The sequence below is a fragment of the Siphateles boraxobius genome, unplaced genomic scaffold (genome assembly GCF_051911475.1).
Source record: "Siphateles boraxobius isolate OS27281-9 unplaced genomic scaffold, OSU_SipBor_1 20, whole genome shotgun sequence".
NCBI lineage: Eukaryota > Metazoa > Chordata > Actinopteri > Cypriniformes > Leuciscidae > Siphateles > Siphateles boraxobius.
This window is the reverse complement of record NW_027508811.1, coordinates 19552814-19579126: the sequence shown is the minus strand read 5'-3', so window position 1 is coordinate 19579126 and position 26313 is coordinate 19552814. Positions and strand designations below refer to the sequence as shown.

At 38.7% G+C, this 26313-nt stretch overlaps 1 protein-coding gene across 2 annotated transcripts; it reads left to right on the top strand.

Moving 5' to 3' along the window:
• ppm1ba (protein phosphatase, Mg2+/Mn2+ dependent, 1Ba) lies at positions 1-26189 on the top strand. Of its 2 annotated transcripts, none has more exons than XM_077237281.1 (6): positions 1-419; positions 17361-18230; positions 18335-18452; positions 19657-19768; positions 20006-20063; positions 24992-26189. In XM_077237281.1, exons 2-6 carry the CDS (start codon positions 17376-17378, stop codon positions 25019-25021), a joined length of 1173 nt encoding a protein of 390 aa, XP_077093396.1. In that variant the 5' UTR covers positions 1-419; positions 17361-17375; the 3' UTR covers positions 25022-26189. The 2 variants fall into 2 exon arrangements, with proteins under 2 accessions (XP_077093396.1, XP_077093397.1); XM_077237282.1 differs by lacking the exon at positions 24992-26189 and adding an exon at positions 23275-23310 and having other exon boundaries at positions 16-419.
• The last annotated feature ends 124 nt before the right edge of the window (positions 26190-26313 follow it).

Here is a 26313-nt window from a genome sequence, read left to right as displayed (position 1 = left end):
ATCACACAGAACCGAAGCGCGCGGCCGTCAATGGCACTGAGTAGTGCACGTCACCTCACCTGTCTTTAACATGTAGCTAGAAACGCTAACACGGCTTGAAATTCAACTCAGATGACCAACACTCTGGTCGCATTTATGTTTTCGTTGAGCCGAAGTGAAACTGCATGTCAAAGATGTTCGTTATAGCTCGTAATCCAAGCCGAGAGCCGTTGAGGGCAGAACTGACCGTGTGAATTTAACCGCATTAGCTAGCCAGCTAGCTAGCTGGGTTTACCTTTAGCTGCTCTAGTCGAAACGAGCTAGTATCACCAACGTTCAAAATATAGATGTTCAGCGAGTCGGTTCTCGATCATAAAGTCAAATTTGACGGCCACCTGGAACGTGGCGTCTTCTGGAGAGGAAACTTCAATCGGAGAAACGTAAGTTACACCACATTTCTCAGACTAACTAGCAAGCTAGCGTTATCTACCGGGATGGACGTGTTTCGTAACGGCTGCTCCAAGTCAGTGAGTGAGTCCGTACTGCTGCCTGCTCGAGGAATCCGACCTGTTAATGGCTGTGTCGCAAAACATAACGAGTTGCCAGTCTTGGCAGCATTTTTGGGTATCGTAGATTTTCGATTTGAACGTAAAAAGACGCCTATGGTGATATCCGAGATGCTGTGTACGTTGGTAGCTCAGTCGGTTTTGACACGCACAGTCCATTAATTCCTGCATTAAACACTCTTTCCAAAGACCCCAACAATGCTGACATTTAATTACTCCTTGTTGTTTTTAACTTTATAAGCTTTATATATTATTCTTCCCCCTATCAGTGCACAAAACAAGGCCATGTTAGCTGGTTATCAGTTTCAGAAATGAACTTGAAGGCCTTATTCTAAACATAGAATTCATGCATAAAAAATGTTAAATCCATTGTTTTTTTGCCCTCAGGTTTTACATTTTGATAGCATTTTTGTCACTGTTGGTCAGAATTATTCTTCAAACCCTGATTCATTTTGACCCTGAGTGTGATTGAAATGAGCTGAAATGAGCTGATGGAAAGTTCATGGCACAAATCAAAAGAAAAATGAATAAGACTATTCTAACAGTGGGGAGCCACTGCACTGCTTCTTCTGTGGCAGTGGAAATCACTTGTTATGATGAAGGGTTGGTGTAAACTGTTACTTTATTCCAAATGCATACAGTATACTGCATACTGTAAAGTGATATAGGCCTATACTATGTAGCTAATCTCAAAACTGCTTGATTGTTTATATTGTCGCAAAATGTAAACCATTCGATCACCCTGCTCTAATATGCCAAATGACTTAAAGCTGCAGTTGGGAGTTTTGAGAAAATGTTGACTTAGCCTGAAAATTTGAACAAGCACAACTTACAGGTCCAACCCCCTTGCTCTCTGCTACGCTACAGCCCTCCCTCCACAGCTCCTCCCCCACAGCGGAGCCTGCCGTGAACGCGCAGGCTAGTAAGCAGGACCACCGATGACGGCGGATTATAAACCGTTATGGAACATTCACTAATAGGGATGAAAAATCAACAATATGCTTTACATTGACTATGGCCTGCCCATACTTTGACTACAAACTTGGTCCTCAAATCATTATGTATTTTGCAATACATGTAACTTTATAACGTTGCACTCTTTCTATAAGTTATAAATAGGGGTGCGCCGATCCGATACTCAGTATCGGTATTGCTCCGATACTAGCAATATTTGCCGGATCGGATATCGCCAGTAGAGGATGACACGGGAGTGGATTTTCACTCCTGTCCCGTCCCACTCCCATAGAAAGAAATCTTGTCCCGTCCCACTCCCAGACCAAAGTTTAAAAAATAATCCCATCCCATCCCGCTCCTGGTAAATTGACTCCCACTCCCATCCCGCTCCTGTTTAAACTGACTCCCGCTCCTGTACCGCTCCCATATACGGCAATTTTCGCTTGATGAACGAAGCGATGCTTGCCTGATTCTTTCCCGAATTTGACTTGCAAGTGTGCTTTTTCAGACCACTCGTCCCTGAATCACTTGCGTACTTGACTAAGACTAAGCATGTCTTACAAGCAGCGTACATTGTGCTATCACCGTCACATTCTACTCTCATAAACTTAATTAATATTTCAGACTTTCCGACCAGTTCTGTGAACTTAATAGACATGTCATTACTTCTGACTTTGCGCTGTAAATCATTTTTTGCCACATCGACTTCTCCGCGGCTGTTAGCTCCCTCCATCACTGCTCTTTGAATTTCGGCGGTAAGCCGTGACAAAAAGCACTGATGGCTTCTGGGACGGCTGGGTCGTGTAGTTATTTTTTAATTGCGTTACATTGTAGGCGTATTAAAAGGAAACTACAAAATGATGCATTTACTTTTTTCTTTTTTTGTCGTCTTTGCTATTGGTTGATTCCCGCTCCCGTCTGCTCCCGTTAACCATTTATCCTGTACCGTCCAAATCCCGTGATTGATAGCAAAGATGACTCCCATCCTGCAGGAATCCCACGGGAATCCCGTGACCCGTGGGATTCCCGAAAAAATGTCAGCCTCTAATCGCCAGACGAGACCATCCAAATCCGATCCGATATTGTATAGCCTAAGTATGTTATTGTTATACAACACAAAAGGCACAAAAACATTATAAAGCACTATAATGTTTTTGTGTACTGTATTCCAAGATTTCTGAAGCCATTACAAATAGTTTAATCAATGTGAGGTACAGATTTAAATCGTTAAATTAATCTTCACCTAAGTGCTTCCCTCCGCTGTGGCTGTCAGTCATTCTCAGCACTCAAACAGCGCGTCGCGCTCGGGAAAAACAGTCAACACGATGAAACTCTCTCCAAGATGAGTCAATGTTCCTATTATTATACTGTAGATATGTAGATTAAGGTCTATGGTTCGCATAAAAGGACTTTAACGTGCTGGAGTTTCACATGTTACTTTCAAACGGGTGTCTGTTAGATCACAACACAACTCCTCAGTGATCACAACACTGGAGTAGAGAGCGATATAATTGCTCTTCACACGCACATTAACTGAAATTTAAAACTGTTAAAAGGCTCCAACTAATGAATAAATAAAGAAATATATGTATATCTTACTTTTGTGCTTTGAACTTTTCAATGCGACGCCTGCGCGCCGTGACTCCATGTTGCCTCGAGCGCATCATTCTGCGCACGGGATGCGCATAAGGTTTCGTTTCGCTCTGAATTGGAGCCTTTCATATTACAATACTTTTGCGCAATGGCAGTTTATTGATAGCCTTAGTTGTTCTGTCCAATCTATGTATCATATGTTGCTGCTTCATTAAAAAGTTGCGCTTAAAATTTTTAAATAAATGTATTTTAATTATATAGTATATATTTTGTCTGTATTGTTTTACAAAGTAAGGAAAATAATGTTTAAGTCAAGCTTTGATGCCTTTAACAAAAGAATAATCCCAGTCTCTTCCCCACAGTGAGGCATACAGATACAGTTTATTAGGTAATTTGGCACTGTTTTTTAAATTATTATTTTAGTATTGGATCGGATCGGTATCGGCCAATACTGAGTCCCAGGTATCGGAATCGGTATCGGAGGCAAAAAAAGCGGATCGTGCCACCCCTAGTTATAAATAGCTAGTAAGATAACGTTAAAGGATTAGTTCACTTTAAAAAAAAACTTTTGCTGATAATTTACTCACCCCCGTGTCATCCAAGATGTCCATGTCTTTCTTTTTCAGTCGAAAAGAAATTAAGGTTTTTGATGAAAACTTTCCAGGCTTTTACTCCATATAATGGACTTCAATAGGACACAAACGTTTCAAGGACCAAATGACAGTTTCAGTGCAGTTTCAAAGGGCTTTAAACGATACCAGACGATGAATAAGGGTCTTATCTAGTGAAACGATCGGTCATTTCAAAAATAAATAAACAACTTTAAGTTTTATAAGCACAAATGCTCGCCTTGCTCTGTTCTGTGATGCACGTTCGTGATCCTGTTCGAACTCGTTCATCAAAATGAACAAATCTTTTTTCGAGTCATTTCGTTCGTTGAATGAACAAAATGACTCCGAAAAAGACTTGTTCAAAATGAACAAATCTTTTTTCGAGTCATTTCTTAGTTGAATGAACGAAATGACTCGAAAAAAGATTCGTTCATTTGGATGAACGAGTTCGAAAAGGAGAGTCACGAACGTCGGTACACACTTGCGCTGTGCAAGAGAGGGGTGATCAGCGCGTACACGAGCGTGATTGACACTGCTAAGACATTCCTCCTGGCTCTGATTGGTTGTTTCTGACCGGGAGCGGTGTATTTCTGCAAATGGCAATAGGACCACAGGGAGGAGCCAGAGGAGCTTGATTTTTTCACAGATTATCTGTCTCATATTCTACTTTCAGGACATAATGACAGTTTTAACAAATATTTGTTTACAAAAGTTACCTACTGGAGCTTTAATGTCATGATTTTCTGTTAAGTTACGGCTCTCATTTGAGCTCTCCATCATAAGTCTAGATCTGAGAGCTTGATAGTGTTCATTTTTGTTGGTGATTAGAACAACAGATATGATATTACTAAGCTTTAATTGTAGTTTACCTTGAATCAAATGGGCTGTGTTGATGTACCATTGATCTACAATATCCTTCTTGAAAGCCTTTGCACAGTAGCTAATCAAGTACTGCATGCATTTCATGAGTGGATTAACAAATTGAGTTAGCTTGTTAACCCCACTATCTTGAATCCCTCTGAACCTTTAGGAGACCCACTACTCTTTGATTAATGATAGGAAGATAATACGATTACATTAAAATTGCACTCCTTAGATCCATATCTAACATGACCTTGTACCAAAAAGCCACATTGATTTACATATTGCCTTTTGATTGTGTTAGTTTGAAGCATTATAAGTGAACCTTAAAGAACATATGAATATAATAAAAAAAGTTATAATTATATAGTTATAATTATTGTTATAGTTATACCTATTGTCCTTGGTGTGAACGGCCCTTTAGCCTGATTGTTTTGGGAAGACTTTAAAGTTTTGAAAATATTTTTTTAAATCGAGACCTCAGTCCAAATGTCATTTGTAAAAAAAGAAAGGAAAAAAAAAGGATTATTACACAAGCCAAAAATACTGCAAAGTCAAAGGAGCATAATTTTGTCATTGGTTGCAGGCACTTCTCTTAAAATACATCTCAAAATACACCTTTGCTTGTCTGTGATTCAGCTGTAATGATGCAGCTGCTCTTGTATTGATGTAATAAGTTTGTTTGTCCTTAGGACTCCGTAAACAAGGCAACACAAGGCCAGTGCAGCAGTTTACAACTCGCTGCCCGTTTAGGGGCTCTGACATTTGATACTCTGGCCTTTAAAGTTTCAAATGGGAGGAGCACATGGTGTGTGTGAAGCCTAGCAATGGATATGTTCACGTATTATTGTAATTCTCACAACCTTGTTCTTTTCCAAACACTGCACTTTGCCAGCTGTTCCTAGATTCAGTTCAATTAAAAAAAATTCAATGCTAGTTTTGTTTGTCGGCTCTCTCGCTGCACTTGCAATTCCAAGGGACTGGTCACAGGAAAGATGCACTGAAGTGCCCTGTTGAAGCTCTCTGTTACCATAGAAACCACTCTTAGCTGCCACTCCAGGCGTTGTAGGCATGGAAACGGAACATATGACAGTGGTCCAATGGTTACATCACTGCTGTGCCATATATTTCAGGAGTGTGTTGAACTGCTCTCTTCACTTTATTGGAATGTGGAAATCTTGAATGAGCAACCTGTCATCTGGACATGTAACTCTTGAATGCAGGCCCACGTTAGGTCAGGTAAGGATCTTTTTATGGTCATAAACTGACTCGCCATGTTAGCGAACCGAGCTGGTCATGTGGGATATTAATAGAATTCCTAGAGTCAGGCTTGGGCTGTTGTCAGGTTTTAGATTCATTCCTGCTTGATAAGAGGTGGTTGTTATGATGTTTTCTAGGTGACACCCTGAACTGCCTGGTCAGTGCTGAAGGTTTTTATTTATTTTTAATTTTTTATTTATTTGACACAATGTCTTTTTCCTGTGTATAATGAAGATATAATGATTCATAATGATGAGGGGTCGTGGGTGACGGTGGATGAAAGTCAATGAGGACCAGGTTGTTTTTCCTTTTGTTGGGTCACAACATTGAAACCCTCTTCAGAGGTCTAGCCCACTTCCTGTCTCAACAGGATACGTTTTATTTGTTTATTTTAGTGCTTTGGCACAGTGTGCTCTCTTGATCCACACGCATTCATAGGCAATGAGTTATTATCATCATCTGGGCTCTTTTGGTTTACTGTGATGCTAAACAGAGCACATGATCAAAGCATGGCTAATCTGGAGTCAAGGCACAGGTGCTGAAAGCGGTTTCCAATGAAACGCTATCGTTTACACAAGTGACATACAAGACTTTTTAAATTTTTTTTAATTACTCTTATGTACAATTATATGGGTTAATCCATCTCAGGTGGTTTTGGAACAAAAAAAGATCTTTAGAGCACATTTCAAGGTACATGTACATACAGAAAAAAATATATTTCTTTCATACATTTTACGCTCTTATAATTTAAGACCAAATGTGATGATCAAGATTGCTCAGGGGCTCACATTTAGGGTCACTTTACTATGGGAAATATTTGAGTCTCAGCCTTAAATCTTTTTAAGTGGTAACCCAATTAAACAAGCACACTTAACAATTCAGGTTTGAGACTTGTATTAATTTGAGAGTGCGAGCATGTGCCTTTTTTATTTCCCTTCATATCTTATATTAGATATATTTTCAATCTCATGGAGAAGATGGCCTAGCTTCGGCTGCTTTAGAGTAGCTTACCATTGTAAAAACTTTGAGAGATTGAGCCTTAGCTGAGGGCTCAGGATCTGGGTAAAAGGATGGGGGTTTGTATGCAATCCTATCTGGGTTTATTTATAGTGCAGTAGGCGTGAGGTGTGGCCAGCTCAGACGCTCAAGACATGCTGTTATGTGACATCATTGCATGCTTGCAGCTTGCTGAGCAATAGCGGGGTATAGCAATAACCAGGATCCACTATGTATGTCATTTAGACCCTTTTGCACTTTGATCATGCAATAATCCTCTTGATTGGATTCACAATAAAGATCACAGCAGCAGAACCATAGCTCATCTCACAGCAACATGTTCCGTGTTTCATTACTGAATGATTCAGCGTTTTGAACGAATCAGTTGAGTCAAAGATTCTATGACACATTCATAAACAATATCATATACACGTCACGATATGTAAGGCACCAAACCGGTATCGGCCGATGTGTTCATTTTTAATGTAATCGTTATTGGCCCAATTAGAAATTTTGGCCAATATAATTAAAGCCAATAAATAATGGATTGTTTCCCTCAGCTGAGACACGGGCATAAAAAAAAAAAAGTTTGGTTCCGGTTGGTTGTCAGTTGAGGTCATGGGTCGGTAGGGAATTTTTTTTTTTTTTCTCCAGTGGCAGCAAGGGATAGGAAGGAAATTATTATTATTATTATTTTTAATTTACAGTAGCGATGGATAGGCTACTCTATTTTTTTATAACATAGCCTACCTGTACATGTACTCTACCACCTTGTGTGTCCCAGCATGTTACACACACACACGCTGATTTTAAATGTGTGCGGGGGGGCAAACGGGGTTGCTTTATTGTAAAGTGTTACCGAGTAGTTATACGCCGATTCAGACGTCTCGTGAGTTCAGTGTTGGAAAGATCAGTTGTTTTAACCATTCATTAAAACGAATCGGTTCAAATGAGTCATTAGTTCGCGAATTGGACGTGTCATTATCGGACGTGTGCGCGTTGTGTGATTATCCCGGCGGTTAGGACATCCCACAAGATTTGTGTCATCACAGAAAACATTTCATCACTGGATAGTCTTTTCGTTTATTTAAAGTGTGGTTTATATGTCAGCTGAATGTGTGGAACGCTTTTCAGAGAAGATAAGGCAACGTATTTTAGCACAATTCCAACCCAGCGGTAATTCAGGAAAAAAGAAATCTCCGAACGCTCCACATGAATCTTCCGACCTTGCCATCGTGTCGATTTATTTAGATTAATATGTGCGAGGGAGAGAGAGCAAGACAGTGCTTAGTTTTGAGACGGTGAAGCCTATAGAGGGAATGCATTAACGTCACTTTCCCGCCGGAACACGCCCCCTCAGCCGGACTGAGTGGCAGAAGAGCAGCTGAGTGACTGGATTTCATAGGGGAAACTGCGAAAACGCAAGTAAAACAAACGATTATCAGTTTAAACTAAAGATTGGACTCAATGTAGTGTTCCTTACAACTTACTAAAGATCCAGTGATCCATGGATATTGACATTCAGCCAGAAATCGTGTTTCCTGACATTTATATGTGCCTGATTTTGACACCGGGGAAATACATACAGCAAATTTGCCTGTGAACGCTTTATATAAATACAATATAGGCAGGTCTAAATCCAGGTGATCACTTATATCAATGTTATATATATCATCATATCGTCTAGACTTAAAACTTGTATAGTTTTTTGTCAGTGTTTATTTAAAAATGTCAAATTATACAGAATATACAGTGGTAAATATTTGAATGATGAGTTGTCACTGCAATATATAACAATACAATATATAGAGAATGATTTTACCACTAAATTCAGCATATTGGCACAAAAATGATAACTGCAAATCCACCTTTCGCTGCCTGGAGTCCAGTTGTTTCTATGAATTGCAGTGATCTATTTGCTTCTCTGTTCTGAAGCTTTCGTCAGTCTGTAAAAACATACCTCAGATTTCTTGTCAAATGTAGTTGTACAGTCAATCGTAGGGCTGCTCGATTATAGAAAAAATCATAATCACGATTATTTTGGTCAGTATTGAAATCACGATTATGTAACACGATTATTTCACATGACTTTGGGAACGTGTTGCATTTATTAAAAGACACCTTTCAGGTAACCTGAAAAAGGTTACCTTTTTACAAAGTAATTTGTTGTAGGGGGTCACCAGGGCATTATTTACCTTAATAAAGGACAATTTATTAAACCTTACTAAATATGTTTTATGTCAAATTCTTACATTTGATCAAATTCAGTTTTAATAAAAAGGGCTGTTATCCATTAAATTAATTTACACTGCAAAATTACAACTGTAAAAATATTAATGTTTAAACAAATAATGAAAAAAAAAAAAAATGATACCTTTAGACAATAAATCAATAGGTGGCGACAAGTGACCGTCTTAATAAATGAATCGAGTCATTCATTGAAACGATTCGTTCAAAATAATGAATCATTCAGTAACAAAACACAGCGCTTAGTGTTGCTTTTCTTTTGTAACTATTTTCGTCGGTGAAATAGAACAAAACCAGTCAATACTGCGTCTATAATGTAAGTTACTACATATAAACTAGGCTACTTGTTTATTAAACTATAAATTCAATGTAACATTCGCAATCGTGATATTATAGAACAGCTCTTAGTCGTGTTATGTATGTTATATGTTATGTATAATATATGTATCATATATTATAAATTAAAAAAACTCAACATTTCTACCTCAGTATGTTTCTTCTGTGAGATTTTGTGTGAGCTGTTAAGCTCATTTGTTTTGATTTCTCCACTAATGTCTCTCTCACAAATAGACAGGGCAGCTTCCAGAAACTATCCATTACCGATCTCTGTTTATACTGACTGTGTAAGATCAAAACCATCTCGCGTTTCGATCGGTCGGGCAAGTAAAACTCTCTTTCACTTGTAACTTAAAAATCCCCTATTCCCGGACTAGCGTTAATGTCGCTCCTTGTGTTCATCCTCTATTTGTTTCGTGCTGTAAAGCGGAACAGATCAGATGATCAGGTCATGTGCGCGCGCTACCGTTCGCTTGAACTGAGGCGCTACAGTGATCGATCAGAAAGAGATCGCGACAGCTCGAGAGACGTCTTTGGTCTCACTCCAGTCTATATTAAATTAGCCAATTGTTATTGTGAAGTTTATTGTGCTTGCAATTTATGACTGTATAGGCTGAGAGAGTTTATGGCTTTGGGAGGGACGGATGTGCGCTTGCGCGAGTCATTCAGAAAACAAGACAAAATAAGAGTGTTCTTGCAAAACAGAACATGGCAAAATAATATTTTTTACTCGATTGTACCATTTTGGAGATCGTTTGGAGCCAAAATCGAAATTGAAATCGAAATTCGATTAATTGCACAGCCCTAGTCAATCGCTAAGCTCGTTCCCGTTTTAGATGTGTTTTTTGTGTTTTTCACGGCATTCACGCTGAAAACCAATGCTGCCGCTCAGTCTTTTTGCCACTTAGTGGGCGTGGCCTCAATCACGCCAGCTGACGGTGACGTCACGCGCATTCCCTCTATACTTCCGCCTGGCTCTGCAGAGAGAGAGCGCGCGCGACCGGGACTCTCTCTCTATTTCTGCTCGTTCAGTTCACGCGCCCTGTCACGAGCGCAGCAGTGCATCTACATGACAACAACGATGCGTGAACGCCCGTGGCTGCCTCGTTTGTTCACATTGCTGGAGGACAACAGGCAATACAAATACGGTGCTGTACAAAAACATAAATTATAGTTCGCCTCTAAGTTTTTTATTTGAGCATTTATTTAATTTGTATTATTTCTTCCCCAAGCTCATAAAATAAATTTGGGTTGCACATAAATTGACATGGTCGGTCGGAAACCGGAACCAAACAAAAAATTTTTTTATGCTATTTAATAGTCCCAAACTAGTTTTTGTTAATACAATGTTGATATGAGCCACCACAGTCATTTAAAAATATAAAAAATAACACCAAGTGAAAATAAAGTGGCATTTTGGGGTTATGGAAACGACAGTTACCATGGTGAATACACAATAACAAGAACTGTTAATGAAACAGCTCCTGAATGAAAGTCATACCTGCATGAAAATCCTTCTCAGCTAACCCCTGATTTATTGGTATTTTACTTTTATTTCGTGACTTAATAATTTACATTGTAACGACGTTGCATGCTCGTAGTTTCTTTTGCACTTCATTCAGTGAAGCGATACACAGCGCGCGCCGCCGCATTTGTGTGTGCAATTGAAGAGTACGTGCTACGATTACAGTATAACGGGACAGGACTGTAAAGTCCGTTTTTCTGAGGTGAAAGACTTTTATTTCAGCTTACACTTACGTCACTGCCTGGTATGTCATATTGTGCTGGGTTTTCTGAAGTAGTCGTGATTCGCCTCTCATAACATAATTATGCTCTAAACACACACACGCAGAGTGGATTTTCTTTTGTAATCGCGGCTTTGAACGATTACGTAATCGTGGCATCCGAAATCCTAATCGCGATTAGAAATTCAATGAATTGTGCAGCCCTACTCTCAGCCTCACGCATTTCTTGTCGGGTAAACTTTTTCCTCTTTGTTCTAGAGCATTTGATGTTTTGCATTGATTTTCTTTGAATTGGTTATGAAATTGTAATGATACATAACTGTCATATTAAATTGTGATATTTTATTATTCTAATTGAATTTGGCATTATTTTCATTCAAGAGTTTAAATAGAATAGTAAAACATTTGCTCACATTTAATGATGCACAGATATCATTAAAACCTTTTTCATTTATGGAGTCAGATGAAATAACGAGTTAATACATATGAGAAAATGTATTGTATTTAACCAAAAATACTTTGCCGTGAGAAAAGACTTGTAACACGCAGAGACCTTCACCGCTAATTCGAATACCGCCATTGGATCGAGTTAGACGGCCTTACAAGAACATTATAATTGTGTGCTTGGAACATGGGTTTTAATGGTGAGACTTTAGTTTTTGTAATTAAGCCCTCAAAAAATATAAAAATTAGATTTATTGGCCAATATATAGGTTATCGGCTTTCACATATAAAGAATGATCTAGGGGTGCACGATATATCGAATCAATATCGTTATCGCGATATCACGTTGCCCGATATCATGATCGAAATTCTCGCGATAATTATGCTATATTTATTTTTTGCGTCCCGTCCGACATGCAGACGGAGTACTGAAGGAAAATGAAAATTGAGCGGAAGTACATAGGAGGGCGGAGCCAGGCTAGCGTGGAGCCTCTGTGGAACATAAATCAGTGAAGAAATAGACCGAGACAACAAAACGAAGAGAAAGAAAAGAAAGGACCTAAAGAGAGAGCAAAGGGAGCAAAAGAAAGATCTCACAAGTAAGAAAATGAGTGTTGCTCAGGGAGAAGAAGAAATAACAGAGATTTACTTAAGTTCCAGACGAAACTGAACAAGTGTAAATTTATGCATCTGGTTGTTGAGACCTCATATGTAAATTTTACTCTTCCCAAAAATGCTAAAAAATAAATGTGGAAGTGTGTTATTGGCTATATGTAATGTTATAGCCAGATATGACGGCGCTACTGCGACACGCATTAACGCAAATGAGAAGCTGAGCATCTATTCATCAAGCCAACGAGCAAACTATTGCAAATCAAAGCAAAAGTAAGTCGCAGACCCTTAACACACAATCATCATCATCATCATCATCATCATTAAAAGTAAAGAAACTAAATGATCTTACCAGGGCTGTTGCCGCTCTCTCTTATTGCGGTCTTTGATTTTGATTTTATCTGATGATCAATAAAATTCAGCTCATATCTGTTACTTTCGGTGACGTGAACTCCATTAAATCTGCATAGCGCGGGAATTGAAGATTGTATTTATATCCGTTTTGCGAAAACACATTTATGTGAGCAGGTGGAAATGGAATCAGATAGCTATCCGATCTGAGAAAACGCATGAAGTGGCCAGGTGCCGGGGAAAGTGCAAATTCTAAAGGCGGTTGCACGGTTGTTGATGGGGCCGTTTTCTCTTGACATTTTCTTTTTACTTGTTTTTTTAGATTCATTTTATTGTTTCTAACATTTCCTGTTCTATAGACATGCTCATTTATTTATTTTTATACTCTACAACCAGTAAAACATGTCCTGTTCTGTAGTAGACATTATTATTTATTTATTCATGTTGTACCAGTCCAATATGACTGTCTGTTGAAAATAAACCTTGTGTTGTAAGAATTTGTTTTATTTGTTATGTAAATTTACAAAAGTTATGGGAAAATGCATCAAAATAGATTCATATGTTTAAAAATATCGAAATTAATATCTATCGCAATTTTCATTATCGAAAACACTATCACATTTTTTTCAATATCGTGCACCTCTAGAATGATGGTTAAAAATGATCGTTATCGGACAAAATTTTCATATCGGTAGATCACTACTGGCTTGAATCAGTCTTATGAATCATTGAATAAACTCCATAAACTGAATGTACTGCAATCCCTTGTTTAGTCATTCCCAACTTAAATTGAACCAGGAGATTCTACAGTGTTACATAAGGTTTAAATCAATGAAAAGACTGACTGCTTATTCCTAGAACTACATGTTGTTAAAGCTTTAACTATAAAAGGTTGTTTGCTCTGCTGGAAAAACAATACTTGCATGTTAGTTTGATTAGTTTGGACTGGATTGCTTGCGCAGAACAGTGCAGTAGTCAAATTTTCACAGTGGAAAGAAACCTATTAGTCCCCATTTCGAATGAACTTGGAATTGTTACACAATACATTTGTGTACTCATGTAATGTGTGCTGAGAATTGAAGCTGTAACCTGTGGACAAAAAGAGCTGTCTGTGACTGATCTGGCAGGGTGGCTCACCTCCTTTCACCGTTGGCTGACTGTGAGCTCTGAGTTCCAGAACACTGCTAGCACTGTTGGATTAAACCTGTGATACAGAGGTCGCCGCGGCATGAGTAAATAGGGTCACTTTCATTCTACCCTGTAAATAGATCTTTCAGTTTGTCTCGTCCTCACTGAATCTGATCAGTTTCTTAGCATGTTTGGTTTTGTATTGGTACATAGGTTCTGAATGGAGTAGGGGTGTCCATGGTTAACCGATTAACCGTTAAAAATTGCGTAACCGAGTGAAACATTTTGCTCGGTTAAGTGGCGTCAATGGCGTGCATTGAATTTAGTTGTAATACATTTTTGCACCGCCAGAGCGCTCCCAGACATTTGAATTGTCCACAAGAAGTTCACTTTTCATAATTTTAAGGCCTTAAATAGGCTTTCATTTCTCAAATAGTGTAATGTCTTAATTTTAGTTTGAATGGGTCTTAAATTAAGGAAAGACGAGGTGTATTCACCTTGCTGAGGGGGATGTGATCAAAGCCTGGAGTGGAGCGAAAGCACGTTCCTCTCTCCACTCTAAGCATTCTGTAATCACTTCGCTAACAGTCCACTCCTGGTTTTCAATTCCCGCTCACAGAAAAAAACTAACATGTAAAAAGGCCGCTTACAAGTAAACATTTTTTTAATAGTTGGTTGGGATGAGTAGCCTAACTGAGAGCCTATTTAATTGGAATATCAAATAGGTTGTGCGATTATTTAAAAAAAATCTCCATCTCCATGTTTTCGGTGCCGACGCGTTCATGTAATGTAGCCTGGGTTGCGCTGCCAATAACCTAAAAGCTGTCAAAAAGAACAGGCAAAAGTAATGATTATGAATATTTCAAATATAGCAAGGAGACATTTTAATTGTTTCCAGGCTCACTCAGCTGGAAAGATGAAGTTGACAATGCTGATTCGCGATCTACACAGTGAACGCGCCAGAGAGAAATGCACTTTTCATACGGATTACATAAGCAGAGAGCAGTCTGTTTTCTTTCGTTTTGAATTGTTGTGTTTAAAAGTAGACATTTCAATATAGATTTATTTATCAGGTCTGTGAGACAACTACGCTACCTTATAGCCTACGCTGAGTTTCGGAATTCGTTTATGAGATGAGCTCCAGTTCACGCGCCGGCGGCTCCGTGTTATCTAATGTCTGTTATATTTACTTATTTCCAGGTAATTGGTTGATTAAAATTAAGATACAATTAATACAAAACGAAATTCACTTTAAAGAAAGGCTTTGTGCATTCTGTTTGAGGTCTCTGTGAAAGTTTTAGTGCCGCTTCCAGAACTGCCACGTCCAATTGTTTGTTCCATATAAATGCGAACACGAAAAATAAAATAAAATGAATATTTTATGTTCTGGGGAGAACTGACCCTTCTTCATTCGGCAGTAGTACTTTTGGTTTGTGCAGTGTACAGAATTAGGTAGCCTAAAACAATATTTTGCCACCTAAAAGTTAAAGATGTTTTGTGCAGTTATTAAAGGTGTTAAAAATGAACAACCCCTTTCTCGTGTGTCTGTATCTCGGGGTTGCGGCGCGTACACTATGGTTAACCGAGTATTAACCGCTAAGGGCCTCGGTTAGCGGTTAATGAAAAACTTGAAAACGTGCAGCCCTAGAATGGAGCTTCATTTAGTTATTACTTTCACCACAGTAACAAGCTGCCTCATCTCAGCAACAGACAATCAGAATTCGGTTTTGATACAAATCTGATAATTTTTTTTTCTTTTTATGACCACGGTCTAGTGTGATTCATCTGGAGAGTAGAAATAGTCCAAACAGATGCATGTCACAGCTTGACTTGAGTCTTAAGAGGTAGTTCATCTAAGGAGAGCAAATCCTATTTTAGGAGAAGTTTAATCTCTACAGTCACTTCAGTGGCATTTATACTACTGATGTTATGAATGACTAAGGCCATCACAGAAGAACGACTAGAGCACTAGTTGGGACACAGTAAAAACATCCTAAATGCTTCACCTTTAATACTGTTTGTGTTGATATTTAGACATTTAGAAAATTACATTTATCTCGATTCTCACCTAAATGTTTGATCATGCAATGCATTTTTGATTTTACAATAGGGTCATTTTTTTTACACAGCAGCCTGATTTCAAACTTTGAATTGACTTTACAAAAAATTTCAACACTTAGTAATATTTTGTTTTCAATGGGACTGCTGCTTTTTTAAAGCACCAGGAGCGTAATTCGTGCTGAGCGTCTATTTCAGAGCTCAGTGTTTCTTTTCAACAGTCACCAAGAGTTGAAGAGTGCTCGACTTTGTGTACAATTAATTTAAACCGTGATAAATCTGTGAATTTACTAGGGATTCACCGATATGAACATTTTGGCCGATACCGATAACCGATAATTCTTTACATTTGAAAGCCCATAACCGATATATTGGCCGATAAATCTAAATTAAAAAAATGTATATACTTTGATAGCCTGTATACATGAACAAAAGGCTCACCATCAAAAGCCTTGTCTCAAACACTTTTAACATAAATCAAACATATACAATACAGTACAGCCTAGTTTGAACCAGTGTAAGATTCCTTAACTGTATCTTTTCCTTATCTTCCTTTTCGAAGTGAATCCAATCATTCAGAACCATCATGGCGAACAGCGCGCATCTCTCAACTGAAGTAAATAATCTATTATCTATCGGCTTTGATATATCGGGCAAATTTTCTTATCGGATCGATAACGATAACATCAAACAAGACCATTTATCGGCCGATATCGATATATGGTCGATATATCGTGCATCCCTAGAATTTACATTTACATTTTTATTCGTTTAGCTGACGCTTTTAACCAAAGCGACTTACAATTGCTATGTATGTCAGAGGTCGCACGCCTCTGGAGCAATTAGGGGCTAAGTGTCTTGCTCAGGGACACATTGGTGTCTCACAGTGGATTCGAACCCGGGTCTCTCACACCAAAGGCATGTGTCTTATCCACTGCGCCAACACATTGGAATGTACATTATCCACCTTATTACACGTCTACTGTGCAAATAATTGTACAGTGTATGAAATTGGTCAAATATACAGTTTAACTCAATATACAAAAAATACTTGACCGCAGAATTTGATTAATTAGCAACTTGATTCACCTCAGGAGTGAAGCAGCACTACAGAGCAGTGTAATATGTATTTTTCTGTGGCTAACACTTGAGTAGCAGTGCAGGGTACACTGCTATAGCAGAAATGCAGCCCTGCACAGGAAATTGGATTATCTGGGCTGCAGTTTTTTGATTTTCAGAAGCTACGCCGACTCTGTGGCTTCAGGGCCAAGAATCTCTACATGTTTATTTCACTCAGTTTGTTGTTAATAGAAATCCGTCTATTGAGCACTAAGACTAATCCTTCCACATTTGTGTTGTTCACTGGCAGTGGGTGTTTTTGGACTGTATGTGCTTGGTTTTCCCCGCCTCTAATTTTAATCTTTATGTCTAAAGCAGCTCTATTGGTGTGGCGCTAACAGTGTTGATGCAGTGTGAGGGGATGCTTAATGTTAACTAATGCATTTAAACTGCAGAGATCATATGTTTCTTTTGTGCTGCACTTTCCATGTCTTTTTTTTGTACTGTCTTCAGTGTTTTGTTTGTCTACCTTCTCAATGATTGTTTCTCTGTCTCTGCAGACGGTGGCCTAAGCCATGGGGGCGTTCTTAGACAAGCCCAAAACAGAGAAGCATAATGCTCATGGAGAGGGAAACGGCCTGCGTTTTGGCCTCAGCAGCATGCAGGGATGGAGGGTGGAGATGGAGGATGCCCACACCGCAGCCGTAGGCCTGCCGCACGGTCTGGACGACTGGTCCTTCTTTGCGGTCTACGACGGTCACGCCGGCTCACGTGTTGCTAACTACTGCTCAAAGCACCTGTTGGAACATATTGTCGCCACAGGGTCGGCAGATGAACTGCGGAAGGCGGGCGCTCCGGCGCCTGAGACGCCAGCCATAGAAGCGGTCAAAAAGGGTATCCGCACCGGCTTCCTGAGGATCGACGAGCACATGCGCAGTTTCACAGACCTGCGGAACGGCATGGACCGCAGCGGCTCCACTGCGGTGGGTGTGTTGCTCTCTCCGGAACATCTGTACTTCATTAACTGCGGGGACTCACGGGCCCTTCTCTGTCACAACGGGCACGTCGGCTTCTCCACACTGGACCATAAGCCCTGCGACCCACGGGAGAAGGAGCGTATACAGAACGCAGGTGGCTCTGTAATGATTCAGAGGGTTAATGGATCGCTGGCTGTATCCCGAGCACTGGGTGACTATGACTACAAGTGTGTGGAGGGCAAGGGTCCCACAGAGCAGCTTGTGTCTCCAGAGCCAGAAGTATTCGAGATTGTTCGTTCAGATGCGGAGGATGAATTTGTGGTGCTGGCGTGTGACGGTATCTGGGATGTGATGACCAACGAAGAGCTTTGTGCCTTTGTGCGATCAAGGCTGGAGGTGATAGACGACCTGGAGAGAGTGTGCAACGAAGTTGTGGATACTTGTCTACACAAGGTACAGTTCCTTCCTTACTCTTGCGTGACAGCTTCTTATGTCGCATAAATGTTTTTATTCTGAGTTGAGATTATTTTCTTGTTTCTTTCTTTTTCCTCTTTCAGGGAAGTCGAGATAATATGAGTATTGTATTAGTCTGTTTGCCAAATGCACCCCGAGTGTCAGAGGAGGCGGTAAAGAGAGATGCTGAGGTGGACAAGTACCTTGAATCGCGTGTGGAAGGTGAGAAACGGAAGAGCTCAGTGGTCCGTCCCACAATAACTATTTTGTCCACCGTAGTTTGGGAGCATTCATACATCTGTCCCTGGGCATGAGCTTTAAAACCTCTGGCGTTTGCTTACAATTCGACCAGTGTAGTCATAACTGGTTTGAAACACTGCCCTCTATAATTTACAGCATAACAGAGAAAATATTTTTTCATTGTAAGCAAAATTGACATATCTGAAATATACCCAAATTAATCTAAATTTGAATTGAATCAAGAGTTTGTGTAACTGAATCAAATTGGTAACTCTATTGAAATCTGTTACTAAATAGTTTACGGTGAAGTTATCTTGTCAAAAGCAGTCAGTGCTTTTCTCTGCAAAAATCACTGAAGACAGGTGAAATGTGAACTTAGTTTTTGAAAGTAAAAGCATTTTTTGTTTTGCACATGCCACTTGCTTAGATATATTTAAGGCCACTGTGTATCAGTCCAGATTAATTAATTTTAGAATTTATGCATTTTATTAAAGAGAAATGTCCTTTGTCTTTTTCTCTTGTGATCTTGAACATACTATCCTGTCTCCACCCCATTTCATATTCCTCTTTTTCTAGTTTAATATATCTTCTTGATAGCCTGACTCCATATCTTTTTACTTTTTTCTTTTCAACTGACCTTTCCTTTCTGTATTGGACATTGATCATAATCTGGCAAGTGGTTGTTAGTTTTGTGGGTTTTTTGGGGTTATGTAAACTCTTGGCTTTGAGCTGTGGGTAAAGGTTGTGGTAACGTTGTTGTAATGTTTGGCTGGGTGCTGAGAGGGCCTGAGGGAGTCGTCGGCACTACTGCTCTGGTGAGGAATGTGCTGGCTGAACATCTAACTGGCAACAGGCCCAGAGCAGCCCAACTCAGCCACTGGCTTTCCTTCTAGAGTCTCACTCTTGTCTCTCATTGTCTCTGTTCTTTCTCTCAGTGTCCCTGTTCTTTCTTTCTTTTTTTTCTTCTTTGTCTCTCATTTCTCTATTTCCAAAAACAAAACAAAAAACGATAACACTAGTACATTGGTATCCATAATGCATTGCTCATTTCTCAGTACACATATACATTAGGTCACATATACATTAAGTTATACTGCGTATATTGTAAGGTTCCATTAAATGGAGCAGTCAAATGAACATTTAGGGAGCTTTAACCTGTGGTTTATCCTTTCTGTCTCTTCATCAGAGCTCATAGAGAAAGCAGGGGAAGAAGGTGTGCCTGAGCTGTTGATTGTCATGAGCACCCTGTCCCAAGAAAGTATCCCTAATCTCCCACCAGGGGGCGGCCTTGCCAGCAAGTAAGTAAATATCACGGTTACAAACCACACAGAGGTTCACACCTGCACAAGCATGTTTACGGGACACAGGGTTACACACCTGATGTTTAAGGGTCTGGAATGCTAACACAACATTTGCAGGTTCAGTCTCAAGTAGGCTTGACTCAGAATACAGCTTGACTTTGAAGCTTGCTATATAACTTGTATACCTTGTTTTATTTTTCTAATACATTGTCTGCTTTTTTTGTTGTTGTTTAGGCACAGTGTTATTGAAGCTGTGTACAACCGGTTGACCCCCCAAAGAGAAGAGGATGGTGTGAGTATGAATTGTCTAGAACCTCTCGGTGTGATTACAGCTGTACATTTAGTCCTTGGTTTACCATAAAAAAGTTAGATGTGTAGAGATGGTACTTTCCCCTTGACCTTTGGATTCATCTCATCATGAGACAATGCCTTGTTCTGCGCCTTGCTCACTGGACCCGTTTATACCTGGTATTAACAACCTACAACTAAGAGCCACTCAGAGATCTGAGTAAAATACAGAAAATACTGAGTATAAAATACAGAAAAAATGAATCAGAGTATTTGCTCCATCCCACTCGCTTGCTCTTGGTTTATTTATTGCAGAGAGTAAAAAATCCTGTTCATATCACAGCTGTAATGAGCTCATTCAAATGATCCTCTGGCCCAAAGCACAGTGGTTGAGATCACCACAAACACTCCTAATACATCCCATTAAGGAGATGAACTGAGATTTATCAGCCTGTCAGCATGAAAAATCAGACATGATTAGTAACCTAACAAGTAGGGGTGCACAATATATCGAGTCAGTATCGTTATCGCGATATCACGCTGTCCGATATCATGATCGAAAGTCTCGCGATAATTATGCGATATTTTTTTTTATCCGTCCCGTCCGACATGCAGACGGAGTACTGAAGGAAAATGAAAATTGAGTGGATGTACATAGGAGGGCGGAGCCAGGCTAGCGTGGAGCCTCCGCGGGAACATTAATAAGTGAAGAAATAGACCGAGACAACAAAACGAAGCGAACGAAAGGAAAGAACCTAAAGAGAGAGCAAAGGGAGCAAAAGAAACATCTCAAAATGAGTGTTGCTCAGGGAGAAGACAAAATAACAGAGATTAAAAAGGGAACTTTAGTTCCAGACGAAACTGGACAAGTGTAAATTTATGCATCTGGTTGTTGAAACCACAATTGTAAATTTTACTCTTCCCAAAAATGCTAAAAAATAAACATGTGGGAGCGTGTTATTGGCTATATGTAATGTTATAGCCAGATATGACGGCGCTACTGCGACATGCATTACCGCAAATGAGAAGCTGAGCATCTATTCATCAAGCCAACGAGCAAACTATCGCAAATCTAAGCGAAAGTAAGTTGCAGACGCTTTACACACAATCATCATCATCATCATTAAAAGTAAAGAAACTAAATGATCTTACCAGGGCTGTTGCCGCTCTCTCTTATTGCGGTCTTTGATTTTAGCTGATGATCAATAAAATTCAGCTCATATCTGTTGCTTTCAGTGCTCATTTATTAATTTTTATACTGTACAACCAGTAAAACATGTCTTCTTGTTTCTCTGTCTCTGCATGTTGTACCAGTACAATATGACTTTCTGTTGAAAATAAACCTTGTGTTGTAAGAATTTGTTTTATTTGTTATGTATCTATTTTGATGCGTTTTCCTATAACTTTTGTAAATTTACATATGTTTAAAAATATCGAAATTAATATCGATATCGCAATATCACATGTCTTTTCAATATCGTGCACCTCTACTAACAAGTATATTATTTCAATAGCTTGTAAATAAGTTTGCTAATATGCCATTATGAACTCTTCAGCCAAGTCTCATGATGATGATGATGTCACTTCTCATAGTGTGATCTGGCGAAACTGCACTGGGGGTTGCATGTCGTAAAGCCTGCAGTTGAATATCTGTCTTGTTGTTTGTGTGTGTGTATGAGGCAAACACCTCAAGAGAATGTGTCTTATTGTTTAAGTAGTGTGACACATTCTCAAGTATTGGTCTGGAATGGACACTAGTTGGACAAAGCTGGAGTTTGATCCAAGTGTTTTTCCCTACTGGACATCCAAGAGATATCTGGTGTGTGTGATAGATGGTGTTCTCTATGCTCTCTTGGACTCTCTCTTCACAATACCACAATTTGCAGTAGGATTCTTGATACACTTTCAATACCACAGAAACAACCGATCTAACGAACACAATTCTTTATTTAATGTTTGTATATTAACAAATTACAATGAAATGTACATTACCATTTAAAAGTGTATTTGAAAAATAAATTGATACTTTTATTCAGCAAGGATGCATTAAATTGATCAAAAGTATCAATATCAAAAATAAACACTGTTCATTTTACCTTTCTGTTTACCAAATAGTCCAGAAAAAATTATCAGTTCCCACAGAAAATGTTAAGCAGCACAACTGTTTTCAACATTGATAATAATACAAATTATTTCTTGAGCATCAAATCAGCATATTAGAATGATTTCTGAAGGATCATGTGACACTGAAGACTGGAGTAATGATGCTGAAAATTTATTTTAAAATATATTCAAATAGAAAACAGTTATTGTAAATGTAATAATATTTCACAATATTTTTTTAATCAAATAATTGCACCATTGAACATGTGACTAAAAAAACATAAAAAAAAAAGTTTTTCATAAATATTCTAATAAAGCTGATTCTTAATAAACAAACAATTTTCCTGTCAGTATTATGTGTTGATTAATTTTATTATAGTAGACAGCAGCAGTGCTGTTAGACTGTATCAAAATTTTTGTATCAAGTTAAAGGTGCTCTAAGCGATGTCGGGTGACATCACTTCTTGTTGACGTTTAAAGTATTGTCAAACAAAACGAAGGCTAGCTAGACCCTCCCTCCTCCTCATCCCCGCACTAACCCCCCAAACCCTTCTTGTCGGTTATTGGCTGGAACAGTTTGTTACGTTCTGTGGTGCGGGTTAGCCCAGTTTGTTTTTGTTGCCGTTTGTGGAGCCTGGGTTGTCTGCAGAGTCCGTGTTTTTTACAGTCTGTTCAGGGGACAGGCAGCTAGCGGATAGTTTGAAGATGTTTGTTGTATGTGACAAAAAATGTTTTGCCCTAAAAAATGCGTGACATCGCTTTGAGCACCTTTAACCTGGTACTTTTGACATCTCCTGGCATCATCAGCGAGTGATGTTTTGTTGGCTTGTTGCCAGGAGTAGACTAGATCCTTGTGTTTCTCTGTGATAGCCATTGACAGCTTTATAATCCATGCACCCCTCCTTTTGTAAATAAATTATTTAATAACATGTTTTTCACAGCCAGATAAACATTTAGAAATCATATTCTTGGTCAAATGCATGTAGTTTTTACACACACAAACATAAAGGTTGGTATTCATATCCAGAACACACATAGTTTGAGATTCATTAAGAGGATAATACACATTAACAAAACTAATGATGTATGTGTTAACCCTTTAATTAATGCAGCCCACCTGTTTCATTTGGTAAGTTGAATACTAATTGATACTAATGATTTCTGCAGAAAGAGCGACTCGAGTTTTTCACAACCTCACTTTACTCCATATACTGATCTTATGAATGCAACGCTGGTTGAGGAGGGAATTTTCCATTTTTTTAAATTTGCTGGTTTACTGTTATCTGTTATCAGTTTTATGCAGTTTGCAGTGTGAACAAACTGCCAGAATAGTGCTAAATTACATGTTAAACATTCAAGCCATGTAGATAATTCACTTCTTTGTGTTTTACATTAACAAGCAACACTGTTCCTGTAAATGAATGCAGATGACTTGTTTAGCATTTGAAATCCTGCACGTGTATGATCTGTGTTATGAAATGGCCTACCTAGATGTGTTCTTGAAAAGTAATCATATTAGACAACAGAAATATTATTCAGAATCTCTAATTGGCCATTTTACAAGGGTCTGGATCAATTTTTCCACAGTCTTTCAGTTTTGCACATGCATCCTTTTCTCTGTGATGCAGATGTGTAAGGAAATAAATATCATCACAGTAGTGGACGAAACATCCAATCAAAACTGCAGGATCTGATTATCCCAATATTTTTTATTTTCTGAATCGTTTCCATGCCTTGAACAACACCGTTAATTCTTTGATCTTGCAGTGTAGAAATGATTTGATCACAGGTGTTCCATTCGTACAAATTACACATCAGACATACTAGACAAAGAAACAAGAAAATGACAATTCTAGTTTTAAGGTTCGGCAATCACAGTAATGGTTAGCTGAAGTGGAATATGGGAGACTGTCCATACTGTTTGTTTTACATTTTTATTTTTGTTAAGGTATAGCCTAAAGAGATTTATGGTAACACTTGGCTACCTTACAGGATTTTATCATGGCTAAGAGGTTGTGGGCAATTTTGAAATTGAATTATTGATTATGTGTAATTAACATTATTTCATTATCTAGTTTAAAGTTTAAGACTTGATAAACACATGCACTCAATTGAGAACTTTGAGCATGTGCAGAATATTTGTTCATATAGGCTGATACATTTAGTGTATATTTTAGTATTTAACCACTTTTATATAATCATACTGCGTCTAAGTTAGACTTTTGATGATTTTTCTCAGCTGAATGCATATGTATCTTAGTTAACGGTTCAGTGATGTTGAGGTGTACACTACTGTTCAAAAGTTTGGGGTCAGTAAGTTTGTATCAATGTTTTGGATAGAAGTCTCACCAAGGCTGCATTTAATTGATCAAAAATAAAATATTGTCTTATGATTTAAAATAAGTTTTCTATTTGAATATATTTTAAAATGTAATTTATTCCTGTGATGGCAAAGCTGAATTTTCAGCATCATTACTCCAGTCTTTAGTGTCACATGATCCTTCAGAAGTCACTCTAACATGCTGATTTGCTGAATAATAGTGTTAATTTCTTTCAAACTCTTTTTTGCCCTAAACCTTTGAACGGTAGTGTACAGTATACAATATTTGTATTGTACAATTATCCCAATCACGTTACATTTGGTGCTTACACTCTTCCTTCATACTTCCTGTATTAGATTTGGAATTATGATGTAGCCTTTCTTGTTTAAGTAAATGTTTTTCATAGCAAAAGATGGCAGGTGTATTTGATTGACCACAGTGATTTGGATAATGCTGATTTGATGCCTTTTCCTACTGATGGTTTTCTCTGTGTGGTCTCTCTCTGCAGAGCGGTGCTGACCTTGAGGACCCGTGGTAGTCGTCCCATTTGAGGGAAGAGCCCCTTCTCTACACAAGACATCAGTCACGTTTCTTTTGTTCCAGTGAAATCAAGAGATTCAACGGACAGTCTTTCAAGAGTCACAACACAGTGGAAACAAAGTACAACCAAAAGCATTACAAACACTTTTTTTCTAATACATGAGGGAAAGAATGGAGTTCCAGTTCTAAAAACAACTACAACAAAATACACATCATACAATAAAAAAAACTGTTTTTCTCACTTTTTTTGTGGTGGCTTTGGGTGTTAATTTTAAAACCGAGGATGTTTTCGGGGATGGACCCATGTACGTGCTGTGGTGCCTTTTCCAGTCGGCTGCAAATTCGAGTGAGGATACAATTGATAAACTTGGCAGCCCCTGGTATGGGGTTATGGATCATCACTGGGTTTAATGGAGGATATATTTGACTGATGAATGTGTGTGGAACATGTTTTAAAGAATTGCTTCATTACTACATAACCTGCGTGGAAGGATTGAAGCTTGTTAGCTTTTTGCACCTTCCCTCCCTCCCTCCTCGTGAGCGCTGACTGACCTTTAGGTAGAACCTGGGACTTGACTCTGCTTCGTTTGGCAGGTTATCATTTGATTGGTTGTAAAAAGCTTTTCAATCCTGCTGTTTCAGAGAATATAGAATATATAGAGATAAATATATAAAATTCATATATATTTTTTATTTTTCCCAAGTTCGACGTCTTTGTCGCTTATTGTGTGAAGCAATAGAGTAATGTTAATGGCGACTGATGAGCGTGCCACGTTGTGTGAAATAGACACACAGAGTTTGTTCATGTACTTGTTTAACCCAGGAATTGTGGGTGATGTTGGATAAAAGGGATTGTAACTGCCCACCAAAGCCACGCAGCTTTTCTCAGCTCTCCCTTTGTATTATATCTCAGTCTTTTCTCCTTATCCCTCACTTTCGAATGCAGATGTGAACTTACAGCACCCTGCCTTTTTTCTTTTTTTCCTTCAGAGTATATTGTAAAGTGGTGTTTTTTGTTTGTTTTTTTTTGGTTAGATGAACATGAAAAAATAGCTTTCATATAGTAGTTAGTAATAGTTTTCAGCAGTCCATGGACAACAGTACTCATTGGCCTCAGAACTTGAAAGGCGATATTGAGCAGAACAATAAAGCTACAGGAAAAAGCAGTCTTGCTCCTTATGTTTAATCACAGTGGGAAAGGCCTAATGGCTAAGACACAACACTTTTAACTTTGCATAACAGTAAGCTTGTAAAGCAACCAACTGCAGGTTGCTTAGTTTTTGTGTGCGC

What these genes read in the sequence shown, in the direction of transcription:
- ppm1ba (XM_077237281.1), top strand. Translation starts at nt 17,376, where the DNA reads ATGGGGGCGTTCTTAGACAAGCCCAAAACAGAGAAGCATAATGCTCAT. An exon ending in TGGATACTTGTCTACACAAG is followed by an intron (nt 18,231 to 18,334) that starts GTACAGTTCCTT and finishes TTCCTCTTTCAG; the next exon opens with GGAAGTCGAGATAATATGAG. An exon ending in CCTTGAATCGCGTGTGGAAG is followed by an intron (nt 18,453 to 19,656) that starts GTGAGAAACGGA and finishes TCTCTTCATCAG; the next exon opens with AGCTCATAGAGAAAGCAGGG.